Genomic DNA, 19,366 nt, shown 5'->3' on the forward strand with positions numbered 1-19,366 from the left:
CAGAAACCGCCCCTCCTCTCTGGAGAATCAGCAGAGAACATCAGCAGATTCTTGGATATGGGAGGGGTGAAATCTCCTCAATGAGATGCTACCTTCTCTACCTATAGTTTTGGCTCCAAAACTATTGGTCGGTGCTGGTCCCAGAGGGAAGGTTACCGTTGGCGTAGTCAAAGTCCGGTCCTGGGTCACTGGGCTGGAAAGAGTTCACATGGAGCAAGGTGAGGTCCGAAGCAGGAAGCCGGGCGGGGACAGGAACACTGGGGGAAACAGGACTGGATGCTGGCCAAAACAGCTCATCAACGACGTTGCTCCCGCAATCTGGGACCGGGCTGACTGGCCTTTATCTTCTCTGAGGCCAGGGGCGGCCCCGGCCCCCAGGAGACCCGCCTCTCCTGGCCTTAAGGCGAGCACTCCTCCTGGGAGAAACCAGTTCCTTTCGCCTCTCTGCCCTGAGCCTCTGCAGTTCAGGAGAGGCTGAAGGGTTACTGGACCCAGGGGGAGACTCACCTGTAGGCACTGAGTCCTCAACCACCTCCGGAGCCAAAGTGGATTCACCTGGTGCCTGCTCCTGAGGATCCAGCACAGGTGCAGGCGCTTCAGAATCAAGGCCCTGCCCCAGTTCAGCCGGCCCTGGAGGCGGGGACTCCTGTGCAGGCTGGGATTCCTCCGGTTCAGCCTCTGAATCGGTTTCCCATCACATGGTCTCTCCCTGTTCCCCAGTAGGCAACTCATGGACCACATCTGGCTATTGATGCTTTCTTATCAGCCTATACTGCTGTTTATCTTTCATCTGCTCTCTACCATGTTGTTCTTATCCAACTGACTAACCATCAAGGGTACTTCTGCATCTCCTTAGGGCCAAAATGATGCTGAAGGCTTGTTGTTTAGTCATTTAGTTGTGTCCGACTCTTCGTGACCCCATGGACCAGAGCACGCCAGGCACTCCTGTCTTCCACTGCCTCACGCAGTTTGGTCAAACTCATGCTGGTAGCTTTGAGAACACTGTCCAACCATCTCATCCTCTGTCATCCCCTTCTCCTTGTGCCCTCCATCTTTCCCAACAGCAGGGTCCTTTCCAGGGAGTCTTCTCTTCTCATGAGGTGGCCAAAGTATTGGAGCCTCAGCTTCATGATCTGTCCTTCCAGTGAGCACTCAGGGCTGATTTCCTTCAGAATGGAGAAGTTTGATCTTCTTGCAGTCCATGGGACGCTCAAGAGTCTCCCTTGTCATGGTGAAGGGGTTCGAACAACTCAGAGAAGCTATAAGCTATGCCGTGCAGGGCCACCCAAGATGGACAGATCATAGTGGAGAGTTTTGACTAAACATAATCCACCTGGAGCAGGAACCGGCAAGCCACTCCACTATCCCTGCCAAGAAAACTCCATGGACAAAGACAACAGGCTGAAGGCTAGAGGGCAAATCTATCCATTTCAGGTTTCTCTCACTTTCTCATTTTTTCCAATCTTAAATTTGGTTTACCACATTTCCATGAGTTTGTGAGCTGTTGTTTTCAAAGTGCTCGTGAAACTTTGTCAGCATTTTAGGGTGCATTTTCCTTAAATACACATCTTTGCATGCATTTTCACTCGATACAATGCCTTGTGTGTTCTATTTTCAACGATGCTTGCAATTCATATGCACTATCCTCCAATATGCAGCTTTTTTTGTACACACAAGTTTTGAAGGATAACTTCCTTTTGGTTTGTGTATTCTTCCAGAAAGTGTGAATTAGGTAGGCTTGCATTAAACTGTGAACCGAACTGAATCCCGCCCCCCATCCCCTGAGGATGGCACTCCGTATTTACTCACAAAACATCTGTCAACCACATGTTACCATGGCAACTGAGCACAGCATGCAGCAAGATGCCTGCGCTGGATGTTTGCCAATATATTTCCCCCTCAGCATCCATCTTTGGCATTCTTTAGGGCTGTGAAGCAGTATGGTTAGTTGACTCCAAGCCATGCCTTACTGGAAAAACAATCATAGCTCCTCATTTCCAGAGGGAGGGAGAAGAAAAACCAAGCTCACAACTCTGTTATGCTGTTTTTGTTTGTTTGTTTGTTAGTTAGTTTGTTTTTATTTATATACCACTTGATTTTTTTAATAAAAAAAACCACACACACACTTCTAAGTGGATGACAAAAACAAAACATTAACAATATTGATTTTAAAAAGTTACAAACAACTGTTCGAAAACGCTCAAAAGATTATTAAAATCAATAGTAACCAAAGAGAGATAAAACCCATGCAACGTCTACATGACTGGATAGGCTCACCTAAACAAAAGTAACTAACAAATTCAATAAATAAACCAAGAAAAATGTTTTAAGCAGGCACCAAAATGAATACAGCACAGGAGCCTGCCTGATGTCAGTGGAATCTTGTGAGTGGATATGGAAGTCACCCAGCAGTATCACCTTGAGATCCCCTAACACAACACCAGAGACTCCCTCAGCCAGCTTGGGCAGGGATGCAGCTAGGGAACAGGGTTGCTGCTGGATTGATTGACCAGCAGCCTCCTCAGCACATCTGGGATGGATGGACATTGTCTTCCAGGTGAGCAGATGAGTGGTGGAAGCTGTCATTCCATCTTCTCACTGTAACCTTTCCCCCCTTGCATCAGAATGGGTACCATGGGCTAGGGCAGGGGTCCGTAACTTTTTCAGCCATGGGCCGGTCCACCGTCCCTCAGACCATGTGGTGGGCTGGACAATATTGGGGGGGGGAGGGGAATGAACGAATTCCTATGCCCCACAAATAACCCAGAGATGCATTTTAAATAAAAGCACACATTCTACTCATGTGAAAACACGCTGGACCATCCGTGGGCCGGATTGAGAAGGCGATTGGACCGTATCTGGCCCCCGGGCCTTAGTTTGCCTCCCCCTGGGCTAGGGCCTTGCAGTTGTTGATTCTGTAAATCCACGACAGACTGCTGGAACGTCCTACAACTTTCTTTTCAACCTGCGGGAAGAGAAAAGCAGCAGCACCATACACACATGTGCTGCATCTCCTGGCTTTTTAAGGCCAGGAAAGGAAGCATGTTTGCATGGTACTCACTCTTTTGGCATTTGGGTTTCAGTAACTGATAAGTGTATGTGTGTTAGAGGGTGACTTTTTTTTTCCTTCTCAGACTGTACCATGTTTGTATATTATCAGCAAACTTCAGTATTGAGGATCAATTTTGTTTTTCACTAGAACCCCGAGGGTGCTGATAATGCCAAGGTTGCAGGTTCGATCCCCATTCCTGCATTGCAGAGGGCTGGACTAGATGATGCTCAGGGTCCCTTCCACTGCTAAGATCTTCCTAAAAAAAGATGTCACCAAATCCTTTCCTGGTGTTCCTCTTTGCCCTCCCCTCCCCCCCCTTTTTGAAGGGATTGCATTATTTGCATACTCTAAAACCAATTCCAAGTTTTTTATTTATTTTGCAGATAAGAAAACATGCCGAGTGTGACCTATATTCGTTGTAGATGGCTGCTGTGGTAGCAGCCCTTCTAAACATATTTATGGAGCTGGAACTTTCCTCTTCTTTTAAATTGTTGCAGGTGAAACAAGGAGCATGTAATTGCAGCACCCTCTCCAGGATAGATCAAGAATTTCATTCCCCTGCTGATTTGTGGGGCGTGAGTGTTTAAAGTTTGGCAGGGCAGATGAGAATTTCAAAACTTTGTTTATTGCTGGAATGTCTTAAATAGTTATTATATATAATAAAATTATCCATTTTTAAAGCTGCAATCCTAAACATAATTGCTATGGAGTAAGCCACACTGAACATAGTGGAGTAAACATCTGAGTGAATGCATAGGATTGTAGCTGTAAGTATTGCTACGTATCCTAAGATGTTGAAATGTGCTGAACTAAAAATCTAAGACTGCTAGCCTAACTACAGTAACTCAGAAAAAGCTGAACAGAAGAAATATAATACATATTTATTTTTTACATCTATACTGTTGTGGGTTGGTGGGGTGTCAATCTGGATGGTGCCCTGAGCCCCCTCCAATTCTTGGGATCCTGTGCCCAGTTGGAGTTTAGATTCTTAGAATCTACTAGAGGAGGTTGCTGAATTTATCAGATTGAGGGAAGCCAATGGATTTAAAACCCTAAGTAAGCGAGACAGTTCTCCTGCAGGCAAGGACAGGCTCTGAAAGATTGAGCAGACAAGACCAACAGTGGGTCCAACGGTCAAGAAGGCAATTTCTGCATGTGCTTTAGAGCAGGGGGAGGCAACCTAAGGCCTGGGGGCTGGATTCGGCCCAATCGCCATCTCAATCCAGCCCGTGGACAGTCCAGGAATCCGCGTTTTTACATGAGTAGAATGTGTCCTTTTATTTATAATGCATCTCTGGGTTATTTGTGGGGCATAGGAATTTGTTCATTATTTTTTTCAAAATATAGTCCGGCCCACATGGTCTGAGGGATGGTCGGCTGAAAAAGGTTGCTGACCCTTGCTTTAGAGGGAAGTGAGGGACAGGTGGGGCTCGTCTACCTGGGAAGATATCCCATCTAGGAGAAGGGAAACTCTGATCCCAAACCCCTGCTGCCTTGTGGGATATCTTTTGGAGAAGGAAAGGCTAAGGGGTAAGCCCTACACAAATCTGACGTAGAGTCCCTAAGACGGTTGGATGGCGCCTTGTATGCTTCCTTCTGGCAACTCCTGTGGCCAGTCTGGTGCCAAACATATTGCTCTGCTTTCCTTTGGACCACATCAACGAGGCCGAGAAGGGGGTCTTGTCATCTAGGCAGCCCAGGACCTCCATGCTCACTTACCAGCCTTGCGCCCCATGTCTGCCACTTCAAGTAGCTAACGCAGCGGTTTGACTTCACCCCCAGAGCTGCACTCTGGGGTCTCAAGACACAGTTTTTAGGCATAGTTGGCTAAAAATGGAGGCGTTCTTGATACCTTTCAGAATCTTCTGGAAACCAAGCAGATTTTGTCTGCCTCAGAAATCTGCGCCCAAAGTTTCCTTCCTTCTGTATATCACATTCAGCTGTTTCTTCCATATTTTAGGGGGAAATTGGCCTTTCCATCTACAGAGCATTAAACGTTGGAAAGCAGATTCTACGGCTGTCTTGAGGAATGTTATCTCATGAATGAACCAGAAAGTTTTGCCATTAGTCACCGAATATTTACATAGTTAGGATGTTAATAACAGGTGTCCTGAAAACGTCCCCCAGTTTGTTGGCGTTACAGGAAACTCACCCCACCCCACCCCAAGGCACACAGCCTGTGTGGTATTTTTTTTTCTAGCCCAGGCACATATAAATCTGTTACACAGGCCACAAACAATATTATTGCTTTGGTTTTAAAAATAAAGAAAAGAACTCTTTAAAAAATTGTAACTGGATACAAGTGCAAGCAGTGAACGTTTGGCTAACAGTAACTGACTGACAAATGCACTAACTCCAAGGAATTCTGGAATTCCGGCTGATGATCTAACATGATGTTCCAGGCTTAACCCCCTGTGGTGGGGAGTGAAACTAAGGCCAAGAAATTGCATCTGATGGAATTAAAGCAATCAGCGGCTCAGTCCAGAATTTCAGTTTGAATTCCCAGTTCCAAGTAAGCTGAAAGCCTTTAAAAAGAAAATCAAGTCAAAAGCTTTTTTTTTTTTTTTGGCCTTGTTTTGTTTATGCATTTGTGTTCATTCAGACATTTCAAGTCCATTGCAAACATGGCTGCCCCCCCACCCCGAAGTCCTGGGAACTGTAGTTGACCCCCCTCGCAGAGCTACAATTCCCAACACCTCATTGTTCTTTTTGGGGAGGGAGTCATGTGCTTTAAATATGTTAAAATTAAAAAATTCCTTCCAGTAGCACCTTAAAGACCAACTAAGTTAGTTCTTGGTATGAGCTTTCGTGTGCATGCACACTGAAGAAGTGTATCTGAAGAAGTGTGCATGCACACGAAAGTTCATACCAAGAACTAACTTAGTTGGTCTTTAAGGTGCTACTGGAAGGAATTTTTTTATTTTGACTATGGCAGACCAACACGGCTACCTATCTGTAACTTTAAATATGTTGTGTGTACACAGCCAAACAGCAGGCGCCTTGGAGCTCATAGATACCTACACGTGCAGAAATAATCTTGCACTAATGTTGATTATTCCTTGTAGGAGAAGCCCGGGGGGAGGTGGCAACACGAGCACATGCCTTTTCTGCAATGGCTCCTTGCTTGTGGAAGGCTCTCTCCAGTGAGGCTCGCCTGTTGCCTCTATTACATATATTTACATACCGTCCAACTTTTGGGGACGGGAAAACAGGACATCCACGCGCTCTCCTGTCGTGTCCCCCCCCCCACCGCGCTCTCTTTCTCCGCCCCGCCCCCCTACACCCGAACCACGCCCCTCCAGCTCATGCCGTTCCAAAGCCTCCCTCCTGCGCTCTTTGAATCTGCCTCCTCCGAAGTGAACGACGGAACCCTCAGCCAATCAGCGGAGTACACATCCTCCCAGCCGCTCCTCCCTTTCGTTGGAAGCAATGTAGCCGGGGGCGTACCATGAACGGAATGGGAAGGGGGGGAGAGAAAGGAGAGGAAAGCAGCTGAGCTTTCGCTCCACTTATTTCCCCCAAAGTTCGAATCTCCGTGATTTGCCGTACCGCTTCCTAAGCGCGAAAGGAGCGAGGTAATCGGACGCCGGGGTGCTCCGTGAACGGCTGTCGTGATAAATGGTACGTTCCGCAGCTCCGGGCGGAAGTGGGTCTCTCCTTGGACCTTGGCGTGCGGAAGGCGGCGGCGGAATAATGGCGGTCCCGGGTAAGGAGCAGCGCTGAGGTGGCGGCGTCGGCGTGGGGAAGGGGCTGCGGCCCTGACGAAAGAGCGGCTTCTCTTCGCGCTTGCGGAGGGGCTGGACACCGAGGGGTGCAGGGTTCTCCTCAGGGAGGCCTCCGGAGGGGCCTTGGCACGGTTGGAAGGGCCGCTATGGCGCTTTGCCGTTAGGCTTGCGACCCTCTCATTGTCCCCAATACACACACGGGGGTGGGCAAGGCCGGTGAGGAGACTGCAGCGCTCCCTTGCCTTCCTGTAAGCAGGTAGAAATGCAGCCGGTGAAGTTGGGTGGTAAGAAATAAGATATTCCTTCCGGATTTCTGCCTGTCGAAGACGAAAGGAGCCTTGCAGGGAAGCATCCGGCTCGCGTTGAAATGCAACCAAAGGACTCTCTCTCCTCTCCCCCAATCCTGGATAATTTCTATGCTGCAGCATAGAATGCATGCTCTCGGAGGTCTACACTGGTGGCCCATCTGCCACATGGCCGAGCCCAAGGTGTTAACTATGGGTATATGAAGCCCTTTACAACTTGGGGGCAGTTTGCCTTACCGGATCTCCCTCACCCATTTCGCAACAGCTTCAAGCAGATGAACTGGCGCTTTTATTACAGATGCCACATTATAGCTGCACTGCATCTGGGTGGCTTTAGTGTGGTGGCACTGACATTTTGGTCAGCTGAGCAAGGGACCTTGCTTCTCTTAACCTCCCTCGCCACAGACTGGTAGAAAACAATGGCAAGATGAAACTGTCATTACATGAACACATACACAAATATCATACAGTTTTAGAGAACACATAAACCCTTATACATTAAAAAGGTCAAGGTTGATAAAAAGGAATGTAAGGCACAATCATGATATGTGCATCAAATTGTTTTGTTGATTGCACAGTTTGGTGGCCATGTGGTGGGACCTTCTATCTAAGGTGTCCGAATATAGCTAGGTAGATAGCATAATCACCAGCTTCAGTAAAGAAAGCTATTCAGAAGGCTATATTCTCAAGGGAGACATTAATGAAACACCTATTAAGGTTTCTACCTCTTTTTTGTTCCAGGGTATCTCACCATTTTCATCTTGGCCTTAATATTTGTGGCCAGCTTACAGGCTCTGACTCCTAGCCATTATCTCACAAAACATGATCTTCAGAGGCTACGAGCTTCCTTGGAGCGTCCCTTTACTGATCTGGAAGGAAGTTATTACTCCATTGTAGGACTGAACAAATTAGGAGGGCAAGTGGCTGATGAAAAGGTAAGAATGTGTCATTGTGGAGTTCAGAAAGTTATCAGGCTATGAAGAACGAGCTGTAAGTATCTGTACATCGGTAAACCAGCATAGAATCTGTTTAACTCTGGCAGGTAATAGTTGCTTGGTTTGTTAAAGGCATTCTCTGCTGCTTGTGCATTTGCAGAGCTCCTGAATCACAGTGCTATGTGGTAATATCAGGAACATATCCTGTTTTATGTAAAGCAAGGATGGGAAATGTAACACAAGTCTGTGGTTGTGATTTTCTATTTGTGTGACATGAATAGAGCAGAGATTGGCAGATAACCACAAAAGAGACAGATTGAGAGAGAGAGAACTAAAACAGACAGTTGCCATAATGCTGCTTTAGAAATACAGTGCAGTATTATGATTGCTGCTCACCTTGGTTTGTTCCCTCTTCCAGAAGGAGAGGGTGTGTGTATAATGCCTTGGGTCCAAAGATACCCTTTTGCACGCCGAAAGCCTCTTCCTTGGAAAAGAGTTCTCTGACAAAAGCAGCAAAAACTTGTTCCATTTGAATAAGCTTTTGAACAAACATTCTCAAGACCTCTCTATAGCCTTTGAAAGTATGTATGCTACAGCCTTCACCATGTTTCCCAAATTCTGGCATTGCCCTCAATCGTTGTGCTGCACTGTGATAAATCTTTCGCTAGCTAGCTTGTGCAATAGTTCATAAAAAGCACATAAGCATTTTCTCCTTCTGCTTACAGATCTTTGGATCCAAGCCATTGGAGCTAGGTACAGGTGGCATGGGAAGCAGTGACACCCAAAATTCAGAAGTCTTTCCTATGTTGCAATCAGTTATTTAGACACACAATCCTACTGAAATCATTGGCACAGTGCACGCCTAAAACTTAGGATGAAAAGCAAATAATTCAAGAAATGCAGAGGAGGTGTTGTATGCTGAGACAATTGGATCTACAATATTTTACTGTGGTAAACATGACCAACATGTTGTAGAGGCAGCCAGATTTCATCAGGAATACTGTAACTTTTTTGTGGCCAGTTTAAATTTTACTAGTGTAGCCTTAACAATACTGTCTGTAATTCAGTGCCCAACACCAATAGATAAAATGCATTTACTGTAAATCCCTTCTTAAACGATACAAAAAATGTTAATGAAATTTGGACAGGGCTTGGAGATTTTAATGCTACCACATGACACAGAAAGATCAGGAGTTAGTATTGTTCATATGCACTGCTAGGATATTGCATGAGTCTTTCAAGGGCAAGAGTATGCAGGAACTGGAAGCAGCTTTGAACAGAGTATTGGGTTAGAAATGGGAAAATGCAAAATTAGATCCCTACTTGGTTACAAAGCTAACCAGATGGCCTTGAGCCACTTACTGTTGTCTCATCTGTTTGCGAATAATGTAGTGGTGAATAATCTTGTGTACTGTCTTGGGGTCTTGTCTGCTGCCTTGAGCTCCTTGGACATAAGTGAAAGAAAATGTGTTGTTTTTGACTGCATCCTGAGCCCAAGACAGAGTCCACCAAGGTTCCAGTTACAGATAGGTAGCTGTGTTGGTCTGCCATAGTCAAAATAAAAAAAATCCTTCCAGTAGCACCTTAAAGACCAACTAAGTTAGTTCTTGGTATGAGCTTTCGTGTGCATGCACACAAAAGCTCATACCAAGAACTAACTTAGTTGGTCTTTAAGGTGCTACTGGAAGGAATTTTTTTATTTCCACCAAGGTTGTTAGAATGCAGCTCCCATTGTTCACCCCACTGCTGGCCATTCATTCCAATTGCCTTTTATTGAATCAGACTATTGAGCCACTTTGCTCAGTAATGTTTACATTGACAGTTTCAAGCTGTGGGTTGGAGATAGTTTGCTCTTGGACTTTTATGCATGCCAAGCAAGTGCCCTAAACCAAGGTCCTTTCCTGCTGCTTTTTTATTGCTTTTGCTTATCACTTCTTCAGGCTACTTTAAAAATCCAATTGTTGCCTCCTTTTTGCTATTTCAAATAGGTAGCTGTTTTCTGTTGCATTGTAAAAAATATTTTATCTTGTGCTGAAGTTCTTGGGTGTTGTAACAGAGTTCCACCGGTAGATGGTGCCAAGGCTTAACCTGCTTCCTTTTTGTTCTGTCTTTATGTATGTAGTCTAGTTTCCCAAATGGGGGTAGGGTAGCCAGATTTGCACATTATAGGAATTACTTTAATTACCCCACTTAAATACACCCATTTGATACCTCTTCCCAGTTGCTTTCTGCCTGCTGTCAGCCACAATCTCACAAACCTGAAGAGGGAACAGCCTCATCCTAGGAAAAAGAGAACCTGCCCACCCCTTACATTCATGCCTGCTTTCACTTGAGACCCATCAGCCACATGTGGAATTGCTGTGATGCTGCCTTCCAAATAGAGGTAGCTCAGTAAGTACATCACTGAGCAAGATGGATTCCCGTTTCATGTAGAGAGGCTCTTGATTCTCATCCTTGGCAGTGCTGGTGCAAAAGAGCAATAAGCAACAGGGGTATCACCTGCCATCCAAGCCCCCACCCCACAGAAACCAAAAAACCCTGAAACTGGAACTTGCACATACGAAGCATGTGCTCCTTTAATGAGCTGTATGGTCCCTAGGCCAGCTAATGTATCAGATGGGCCCTAGATTTGCACTTAGAGCACTGTCATAGGAACATAGGAAGCTGCCTTACATTGAATCAGATCATTGGCTCATCTAGTTCAGTACATCTACAGTGAGTGGCAGTAGCTATCTAAGGTTTCAGACATGGGTGTTCTCAGCCCCACCAGGTGCTTGAACCTGGGACCTTCTGCATTCAAAGTAGATGCTCTGCCACTTAGCCCCTGGCCTTCCACTCTGGGCTTTTGCTAGAGAAGCCATAGTTGTTTTAAAAAGGAACCAGTTTAGGTCTCTCTCTCTCTTTCTCTCTTCTTTTGCAGGTGATGGGGGACACTGGCGTGGTAGAAAGTTCCATTATGTTTTGAATGTGGCTTTGGGAAATCAGTTTGTGTGGTTGCATCTGATGGGTTGCACAAGTGTTTGTAGTCTTGGGAAATATATTTGTGAATTCTTCTGTGCTAAAGCCTTTCATTTGTTATTTGCTCACCTTGAATATATTCCTCAGAAATTCTGCGTCTAATAACCATTACTATTTTGTTATTGTTTTTTCTCTTTATATTCTTAAGTGACACTTGTGTTCCTTTTTGAATCAATAGATATCTGTAGATTGAATGTAATACCTGTATGTGTACAGCCAGGATGGTTAATTTTATATTTCTTTATGTGTGTGTGCAGGCTGCCTGTAACTTCATAAAATCAAAGGTGGATCCCAATAGTGTTGATTCCCTCTTCTATGCTGCACAGGCCAGCCAGGCATTGTCTGGATGTGAGGTGAGTTTAATTCTTTGTAGAGGAAATGGTCTTAATTCTCCTGTTGTGCACATCTGTCTCCCTGAGACAGGCAAGTCTGAAGGATACCTTACCATTACCATCAAATTGCAATTCATAGGTAAAGGTAAAGGACCCCTGGATGATTTAAGTCGAGTCCAAGGCAACTATAGGTTTACAGCGCTCACCTCACTTTCAGGCCAAGGGAGCTGACATTTGTCCACAGACAGCTTTCTGGGTCATGTGGCCAGCATGACTAAACCGCTTTTGGCACAACTGAACACCGTGACGGAAACCAGAGTGCATGGAAATGCCATTTACCTTCCTGCCGCAGCAGTACCTATTTATCTACTTGCACTGGTGTGCTTTCGAACTGCTAGGTTGGCAGGAGCTGGGACAGAGCCACAGGAGCTCACCATGTCACGGGGATTTGAACCGCCAACCTTTTGATCAGCAAACAAGCCCAAGAGGCTCAGTGGTTTAGACTGCAGCGCCAGCTGCATCCCTTGCCCTGCAATTCATAGATGAAATGCTGAGCATTTCTGACCATGGCTTATGAATACTGCAAAACTAACGGTGGGAAAGAGGGCTGTTTAACAATGAGACCATGTTTATCTTTCTTAGATTGCCATTTCAAATGAAACAAGGGAGCTGCTGCTTGCCGCTGTCAGCGAAGATTCCTCCGTCACCCAGATCTATCATGCTGTTGGAGCCCTGAGTGGCTTTGGGCTCCCTCTTGCCTCCCAAGAAGCCCTGACTGCCCTGACTTCTCGTCTTAGCAAGGAAGAGAACGTCTTGGCGTAAGTCTTTTAGGAAATGAAATAGTTAACTTGCTTGCCTGTGGGTTCCTTCTGTCATTCCACTTGCATGCAGCCACTCTGTTTGCATTTGTAATTCATTTGTAAGTGTATCTGTATATTTGGAGGTATAATGATAGCAAGTTGGTACACTGGTTAAAAGACTAGGGTTGAAGGAATGACCCAGCTATCGTGTTTTCATTATTGTTTTAGCATAAGCTATTAAGAGCACTGTGGATTAATGCAAGAAATAGTTCCTGGACTTTTGCGAGGAGGGGAGGCTTTGCTTTGCTATACACATTTCAGTTGTGTGTGTGTGTGTGTGTGTGTGTGTGTGTGTGTGTGTGTGTAGAGAGAGAGAGTGAGAAAGGGGTGGGGGCACAAGTAGGATACATTAATTGTAGAGACTATGGCCCAGTTTAGAATAGTAGGCTGGCTTTCTTAGCGGCTACTGAAGCAGGGCCTAGTTTCAAAAGCACTCTGTTCATATCTCTGGCAAGCCTGCTGGGTGGGGGAGAGAAAGAGAAATGGGCCCGCATCGTACAGACTGGTTTCCACCATCAAATTGCACAAATTGTACAGGGAGAGATGATAAGAGGAAGTTTAGGCTTTGAATCTACAGTAATTAAAATCAATCTTCCTTCAGTGACCACATGTGAAGTATTGAAATCTGAACATTATTTGACTTGGTTTTATTTTTATTAATAAAAATACTAATTTTAGGTAGGTTTCTTTCATTGTGCTGTTTTTGATGCCTGCTTAGAACTCTTATCTTTAGGTGATCCCAACCAGACATGCAGTTTTATTATGTCTAATTGTTTTTAAAGTCCACAGATTTTACTGGTATTTTTTATGACTATTTTGTATCACTTACTGTAAACAGCTTGGAAAGTTTTTTTTTATTAAGTGTTGTGTAAATCTTCTTAGTTAGATAAATAAATCTTTAGCTTACAGTATAATATTGAATTTCTTCCAATTCAGTAAGATGTCAGCTAAAGGTCTGTGCCATTCCATGCATCCCCTCTGCCAAAGGCACTTTCATTCCCTGATTCAACAGACAGTGATAGTTCGTGGTTTTTATTTGATGTTTCTGTTCTTGGCGAATATCTTTGACACCTCTGATGAGGCCAGTAGTCTGCTCTTAACTGGTGAAAATTATATCTGTATCTAGTCTTTTCTCCTCCTCATACTCTGGTTTCTGTTGTTTCAGAACAATTCAGGCTTTGCAGACTGCTTCATACTTGTCCCAGCAGGCTGACTTAAGAGGCATCGTAGAAGAGATAGAGGTATTTATTACAGGTGTCTGTTTATTTTTATGACCCACCCTTCAGCTCAGAAAGCCCCAACATGACCCAAAATATAAAATCAGTTAAAAACCATGCTGTAAAACAGTTAAATTTATTACAAAACCATGCAAAGATACAGGAAAGATCAAACAGCACTCAGCTTCCATCCATTCCAAATGCTTGATGGAAAGAAGGGTCTGCGTTCCAAAAACACAACCAGGCAAGTTGTCTCTCAGTCAGGGAATGGCATTCCATAATTTGGGGCTAATTCAGGGAATCCCCTGTTCCTGTTAAAAGATAACCAAGGTTCCACAAATGATGGAATTTGTTAATGACACATCCACACCATACATTTAAAGTGCATGTATACCACTATAATAGTCATGCACCCCGCCCAGAAAAAGATATTCTGGGAGCTGTAGTTTGTCCCTCAAAGCTACAGTTCCAAGCACCATTAAGAAACTACAACTCCCATGATTCTTTAAAATCCATGTGCTTTAAATATATTGTGTGCATTTGACCTAACTGTCTAACTTGACAGTCATTCCAGCTTTCCTTCAAAAAGCAACTTGATCCTCGTGGCAGTAATTAAATGGTTTTGATGATTAAATGGTATATAAATCTTGCTCAATAAAGAACAACCCTGTGTAGTGGCAGAGAGACTGCATGGTGCTCGTTTTCATATTTGCTTCCAGAAAAAATCTGTTTGCAAATAACACAGAAATAAGCACTAAACTTGTGCTACACTCTGCTATATTTCTGGAAGTGGCTTTTGCGTCATGTGAAAGTTCAAATACAATGTATAAGAATCAGGGAAATGTCAGGAAAACTGAATAAACGGGTGTATGAATGCAGCCCTGGTGGCTGTCATTCAACTGCTGCAAAGTTCTTTGCTATAATTCTGTTCTAGGATCTTGTTGCCCGACTGGATGACCTTGGAGGGGTGTATCTGCAGTTTGAAGAAGGACTTGAAGCAACTGCATTGTTTCTGGCTGCTACATACAAACTCTCTGACCATGTAGGGACAGAGCCAGCAATGAAAGAGGTACTCATTGGATGCTGCTTCTTTCCCTGATCTACAGTACTATATATTTTTTGGGATAAGATGTGTGTGAATAATTATTTACTCAGGCATAAACTGCAAACCTGAAGCAGAAGAATTTAAACTGATGCATAAAGGAGTGAAGTAATATCTGCCATCGTTTAACCACTCTCTTAGCTAGACCTCAGAACAGCTTTTCTTTCATTAATCAAAAGAAATGTTAATATTGCCTTGTAGCAAAAGCGTAGCTGTATTGATCTGTAGTAATGGGAGGGTGTAAAGCACAGAGGCAGCGTAACAATGTAGGGCTGACCTGACTGAAAAGGGTTGGCTGTGCATTTGCAGCACATATGACCCTCTGGTCCTCATATACCAGTGACTTCTTAACAGTCCCCAGGCCAAAAATAATTGGAATAGGGAAACAAGGCATTGGTATTTTAATGCATGTGCCTGGAAAGGTTATGACATACCCACCCACAAATTATCCTGATGATGAGCACAGCAGTGTGTTTAGTGTGTCCCCACTAATGGCTGCATCCAGTGGACACAATCCACTCCCACCAGGGTGTAGCTCCCACATTCAGAAGATTCTGATGTAACTTAGTAGAGCTCTGTGGTGTGCATCACCTCACCCTCTACCACCTGTGAATGTGCATGGGTACATGGGCAGGCATGATGTATAGGGAGTCAGGGAGTTTTGCCTTCTAAAATCGTTCCCACCTCTTCTCTCTCTCTGCCTGGTGCAATATTCTCATGCCTGTGCATGGACATAGGGGAGAGGAGAGGAGATGGGGCTCCACTGAGCAGTGCAGGGGTGTACCTAGATTGCGTGCCTGTTGTGTCTGTTCAATCATGCAGAGCTTTAAAAAATGACAGTTTTGGATTAGGTGTGTCTGTCCCAATTTTTTGGACCATTCTCACCCCTAGAATAATCTAGATATGCTATGAGCATATGCATTATTTTCCAAAGGAACCTGTACATTTCAGTGCATGCAAAGCTAACTTTAATGTGTGTTTGTGTGTGAGTTGGGGCAGGAAATGTTTTGTGGTGATTTGAGGTCAGGGATAAAGAAAGCCAGAACTTCTAATCTAAAGAGAATCCATTTTCTAAACTTTAGCGGCAAACTGAGTTATTTTTACGGCATAAAATAACAAAGAGATTTAGGTTCTTAAAATGCCACATGTGCTTGGGCATGCCATAGTGACATGATGGAAATAGTGCATTTTAATAAATTTAACAGGAAAGACTGTAAATGAGTTTCTGCTTTAAAAAAATAAGATTGATCAGGGCCTTAATTGGTGACCTCATAAAGTAGAGACAGACTTGTAGAGCTTTTATGTGCTTTCCCTGGGACATGTTTTTCCCCATGGTAGGTTAAGATCCTAATCATCAAGCTCTTTCTCTGAACTAAAAATACAATTAATGTCTAGCATCTCTAATTCTAGTATAAATGATAATAGGCTGAAAATGCCCCAGGTTATGAATGGGGAGCTTACAGTCACCCTTTTTCTGCAAAAAAAAGCTTGATGTGGAAACACTCTACACTCTTTTGCCATTGTGCTTGACACCATCATTCAGGCAAATCTAAGGTGGCAAATTATAGACTGCCAGGCATCAAACAATGGTTTAAAAAAAACAATAATTCCAAAATTGGCCCTATTAAAGATAATTACTCCGTATGGATTAAAAATTATGTTGTCAGAAACTGTTGTTGTTGTTTTGCACATAAATTTTCTTTTGTTTCAAATAATAACCAATATTAAAAGAAAACAACTTCATTTTAACTGAATGAGGCAATGCTAGTTTTCAAGCCAGTTGACTATACTTAAGGGAACAACCCATATCGAGTTTAGGAAGTTAGGCCCAAACAGGAGGCAAGGCTAGAGTGAGAAATTAGCTAAAGGAGAGAGAACGTGTTGTACAGTAGAACCTCTACTTACGACTGCCTCTACTTGGGCCCGATCCAAGTTGCGACCGCAGCAAACCCAGAAGTAAATACCAGGTTTCCGCGATTCATGCATGCGCAGAAACGGCTGCCGCTGTCTGCACACGTGCAGAAGCGCAATGCCAAATGCACCCGCGTACAACAGCACTTCTACCAGTGACCTGGATCAACTTACGGACAGACCTCCGGAACTGATTATGTTCGTAAGTAGAGGTTCTACTGTACTTCCTTCTATAATAAAACCATTTCTTATCTTAATTCCTATTGCCTACTCTCTATTAAAGGGACGTGGGTGGCGCTGTGGGTTTAAACCACAGAGCCTAGGACTTGCCAATCAGAAGGTCAGCGGTTCGAATCCCCGCAATGGGGTGAGCTCCTGTTGCTCAGTCCCAGCTTCTGCCCACCTAGTAGTCGAAAGCACGTCAAAGTGCAAGTAGATAAATAGGTACCGCTCCAGCGGGAAGGTAAACGGCGTTTCCATGTGCTGCTCTGGTTTGCCAGAAGTGGCTTAGTCATGCTGGCCACATGACCCGGAAGCTGTACGCCAGCTCCCTCGGCCAATAAAGCGGGATGAGCCCGCAACCCCAGAGTCGGTCACGACTAGACCTAATGGTCAGGGGTCCCTTTACCTTACTCTCTATTAAAAGAGAACACTACATTTCTTCTCCCTCTTTCTTCCTCTCTAACCCATTGGCTTCCAGGGCCTTTAGTCTGCACACACATCATAGTTTTATGAATTTTCCTTTTTCAGGATCAAATCATCCAGCTGGTGAATGCAATTTTCAGCAAGAAGAACTTTGAGGTTCTTTCTGAAGCTTTTAGTGTGGCTTGTGCTGCAGCTTCCCTTTCTCAGAATCGTTACCATTTGCCAGTCATTGCAGTCCCTGATGGGCCTGCTGCCGTCTCCCACCACCAGCCCATTTTTAAGGTGAGTTGCTAGACTGATCAGTTGTGTTACTTTGACCTATAATTCCCCTGAGTCTGAGAACTAAAACAGTTGCCTAGGGAAGAGAGCACTGAAACTGTGTCATAAATCAGGGACAGTCTACATGCGCAGGGTCATGAAGCACTCAGGGGTCAGATAGAGAGGGCTATGTGATAGAGCAGAGTATAAATTTGGAACTTGCAGAAATAGGAATGGGGGTTTCTAGGATCCAGGTGAAACTGTAATGCTTCCTTCTTGTTTTTCCAGTTGCCAAGAGGTGTAATGTTGTTGATGTAATCTTGTTATATTTGTAGTACTGAAATGTTTCGATATGTTGTTGTATTTGCTATTATGTTGCTACAAAATTGTTCTTACGATGGTTGACTTTGAGAAGTATTCCTGTTTTCTTTGTTGCAAGCTGCCTTGAGCATGATTCTTTTTGTGGAAAGGGGGCATACAAATAGAATTACAGATGCACAAATGAAACTATTGCCCTCATTATGTGGTGTTGTTTTTTAATCACATAAAGGGTAGCGATGGAGGGAAGTCTGCATGCATGCTCCACCGTTGACCATTCTGCACTGAGCAGGAGGACTGAGGAGGCTTGAATCCTCTGAGGGCTCTTAACAAGCCTGCCCCCAATCAGGAAATCTATGTTAGTGGGCTTCCCAGCCCACTACTCAATAGCATCAGCCAAGCATACTCAATAGCATCTTTCAGCCCTTCTCTGTGCGGTGGATATTAGACCTGGAACTGATGTGACTGTGCTTCCTTATCCTCACCACCTTCTTCTAGATGCATGAATGGGCTTTCAGTAAATAGCTAGGTAAAAGTTGATGTTAGTCTTTGGCAGACGTGCACACAAAACGGGTCTGCTATCTAGCAGGTAAACTTCAATTGCTGTGGCTGTGGGAAATAATCTAATTTTGCAAGTCTTTCTCATTCTCTAGCTCCAAGTGACCAATGTTATGTCACAGCCCCTGACTCAGGCGAGTGTGACCTTGGATCATGCAAAATCTGCTGCTACTAAAGCCACAGTCCTTCAACAGTCTGCCTTTGCTCTGTCTGGGTAAGGAAATATATTTTTGTTTTATTTTGGCTTCAGTTTTATTTTTTTCAGCGAGTGTACAGAAGACAGTCTCTGTTCTGAATTGCCTATTTCCTGGTACTCTAGGAAGAACTGAGAGAAACTGGGGCAGATAGAAAATACACACATTCCTCAAGCATACCGTTACTTAACTAGTTTATTTGTTTTGGGGTTTTTTTCCCAAATTCAGAGTAGAACAGCTCTGGAGGCTGTGATCAGGTGCTTTGTTTATTTGTTCATATTCCAAAAGCATCAACCAGGTTTGTGATTTTTTTTTGGTTTGTGATTTCTTTCTCCGTCCTCATAGCACCAGAACATCCAATGAAGCTGAATGTTGGAAGATTCAGGACCAATAAAAGAAAGTATTTCTTCATGCAGCACATAGTTTAAATTACAGATCTCACTTCCACAGGAGGCAGTAATGGCCACCTACTTGGATGGCTTTAAAAGAGAATTGGACAAATGCGTTGAGGAGAAGGCTGTCAGTTACTCCCAGCCATGTTGGCTATGTTCTACCTTCACCTTCAGAGGCATTGTACCTCTGAATACTAGTTGCTGGGAAGCACAAGGAGCTAGAGTGCTGTTGAGGTCATATCCAGCTTGCAGGCTTCTCACAGGCATCTAGTCAACCACTATGAGAACAGGATGCTGGAATAGATGGCCCATTGGCCTGATCCAGTGGCTGTTAGGTTCTTAGTTGGTGACTCTACCTTTGTTTGTTTTGGTCACTTTGGTGCTGCATCACCCCCAGAGACTCCATTGTCTTGCGAGACAGGTAGATGCCAGCAACAACAATATTTGAATTGGTGTAGCTTTCCTCTGTCAATGTTATCTAGCTGCTTCTCTTTTCATTGGCTTGCTATTTGAAGCGATATGTTCCAGAAGCATCATCTCACCT

The 19,366-nt window shown here is 44.2% G+C and overlaps 1 protein-coding gene across 2 annotated transcripts in view; it reads left to right on the forward strand.

The window, feature by feature from the left end:
* Window positions 1–6,533: 6,533 nt before the first annotated feature.
* The window catches only part of RPN2 (ribophorin II), a 28,644-nt gene continuing 15,811 nt past the window's right edge, over window positions 6,534–19,366 (forward strand). Inside the window, exons 1-8 of one of the 2 annotated variants that reach the window (XM_082226037.1) lie at window positions 6,534–6,758; window positions 7,824–8,017; window positions 11,293–11,388; window positions 12,010–12,185; window positions 13,393–13,468; window positions 14,379–14,513; window positions 17,208–17,384; window positions 18,332–18,450. In XM_082226037.1, the coding sequence (XP_082082163.1) occupies window positions 6,671–6,758; window positions 7,824–8,017; window positions 11,293–11,388; window positions 12,010–12,185; window positions 13,393–13,468; window positions 14,379–14,513; window positions 17,208–17,384; window positions 18,332–18,450 (1,061 nt within the window). In that variant the 5' untranslated portion in view covers window positions 6,534–6,670. The remainder of the gene's footprint in view (window positions 6,759–7,823; window positions 8,018–11,292; window positions 11,389–12,009; window positions 12,186–13,392; window positions 13,469–14,378; window positions 14,514–17,207; window positions 17,385–18,331; window positions 18,451–19,366) is intronic. The other variant, XM_082226038.1, reaches the window with a different exon arrangement.

The sequence above is a fragment of the Podarcis vaucheri genome, assembly GCF_965113315.1.
Source record: "Podarcis vaucheri genome assembly, chromosome: 6".
In the NCBI taxonomy this organism is placed as follows: Eukaryota; Metazoa; Chordata; class Lepidosauria; order Squamata; family Lacertidae; genus Podarcis; species Podarcis vaucheri.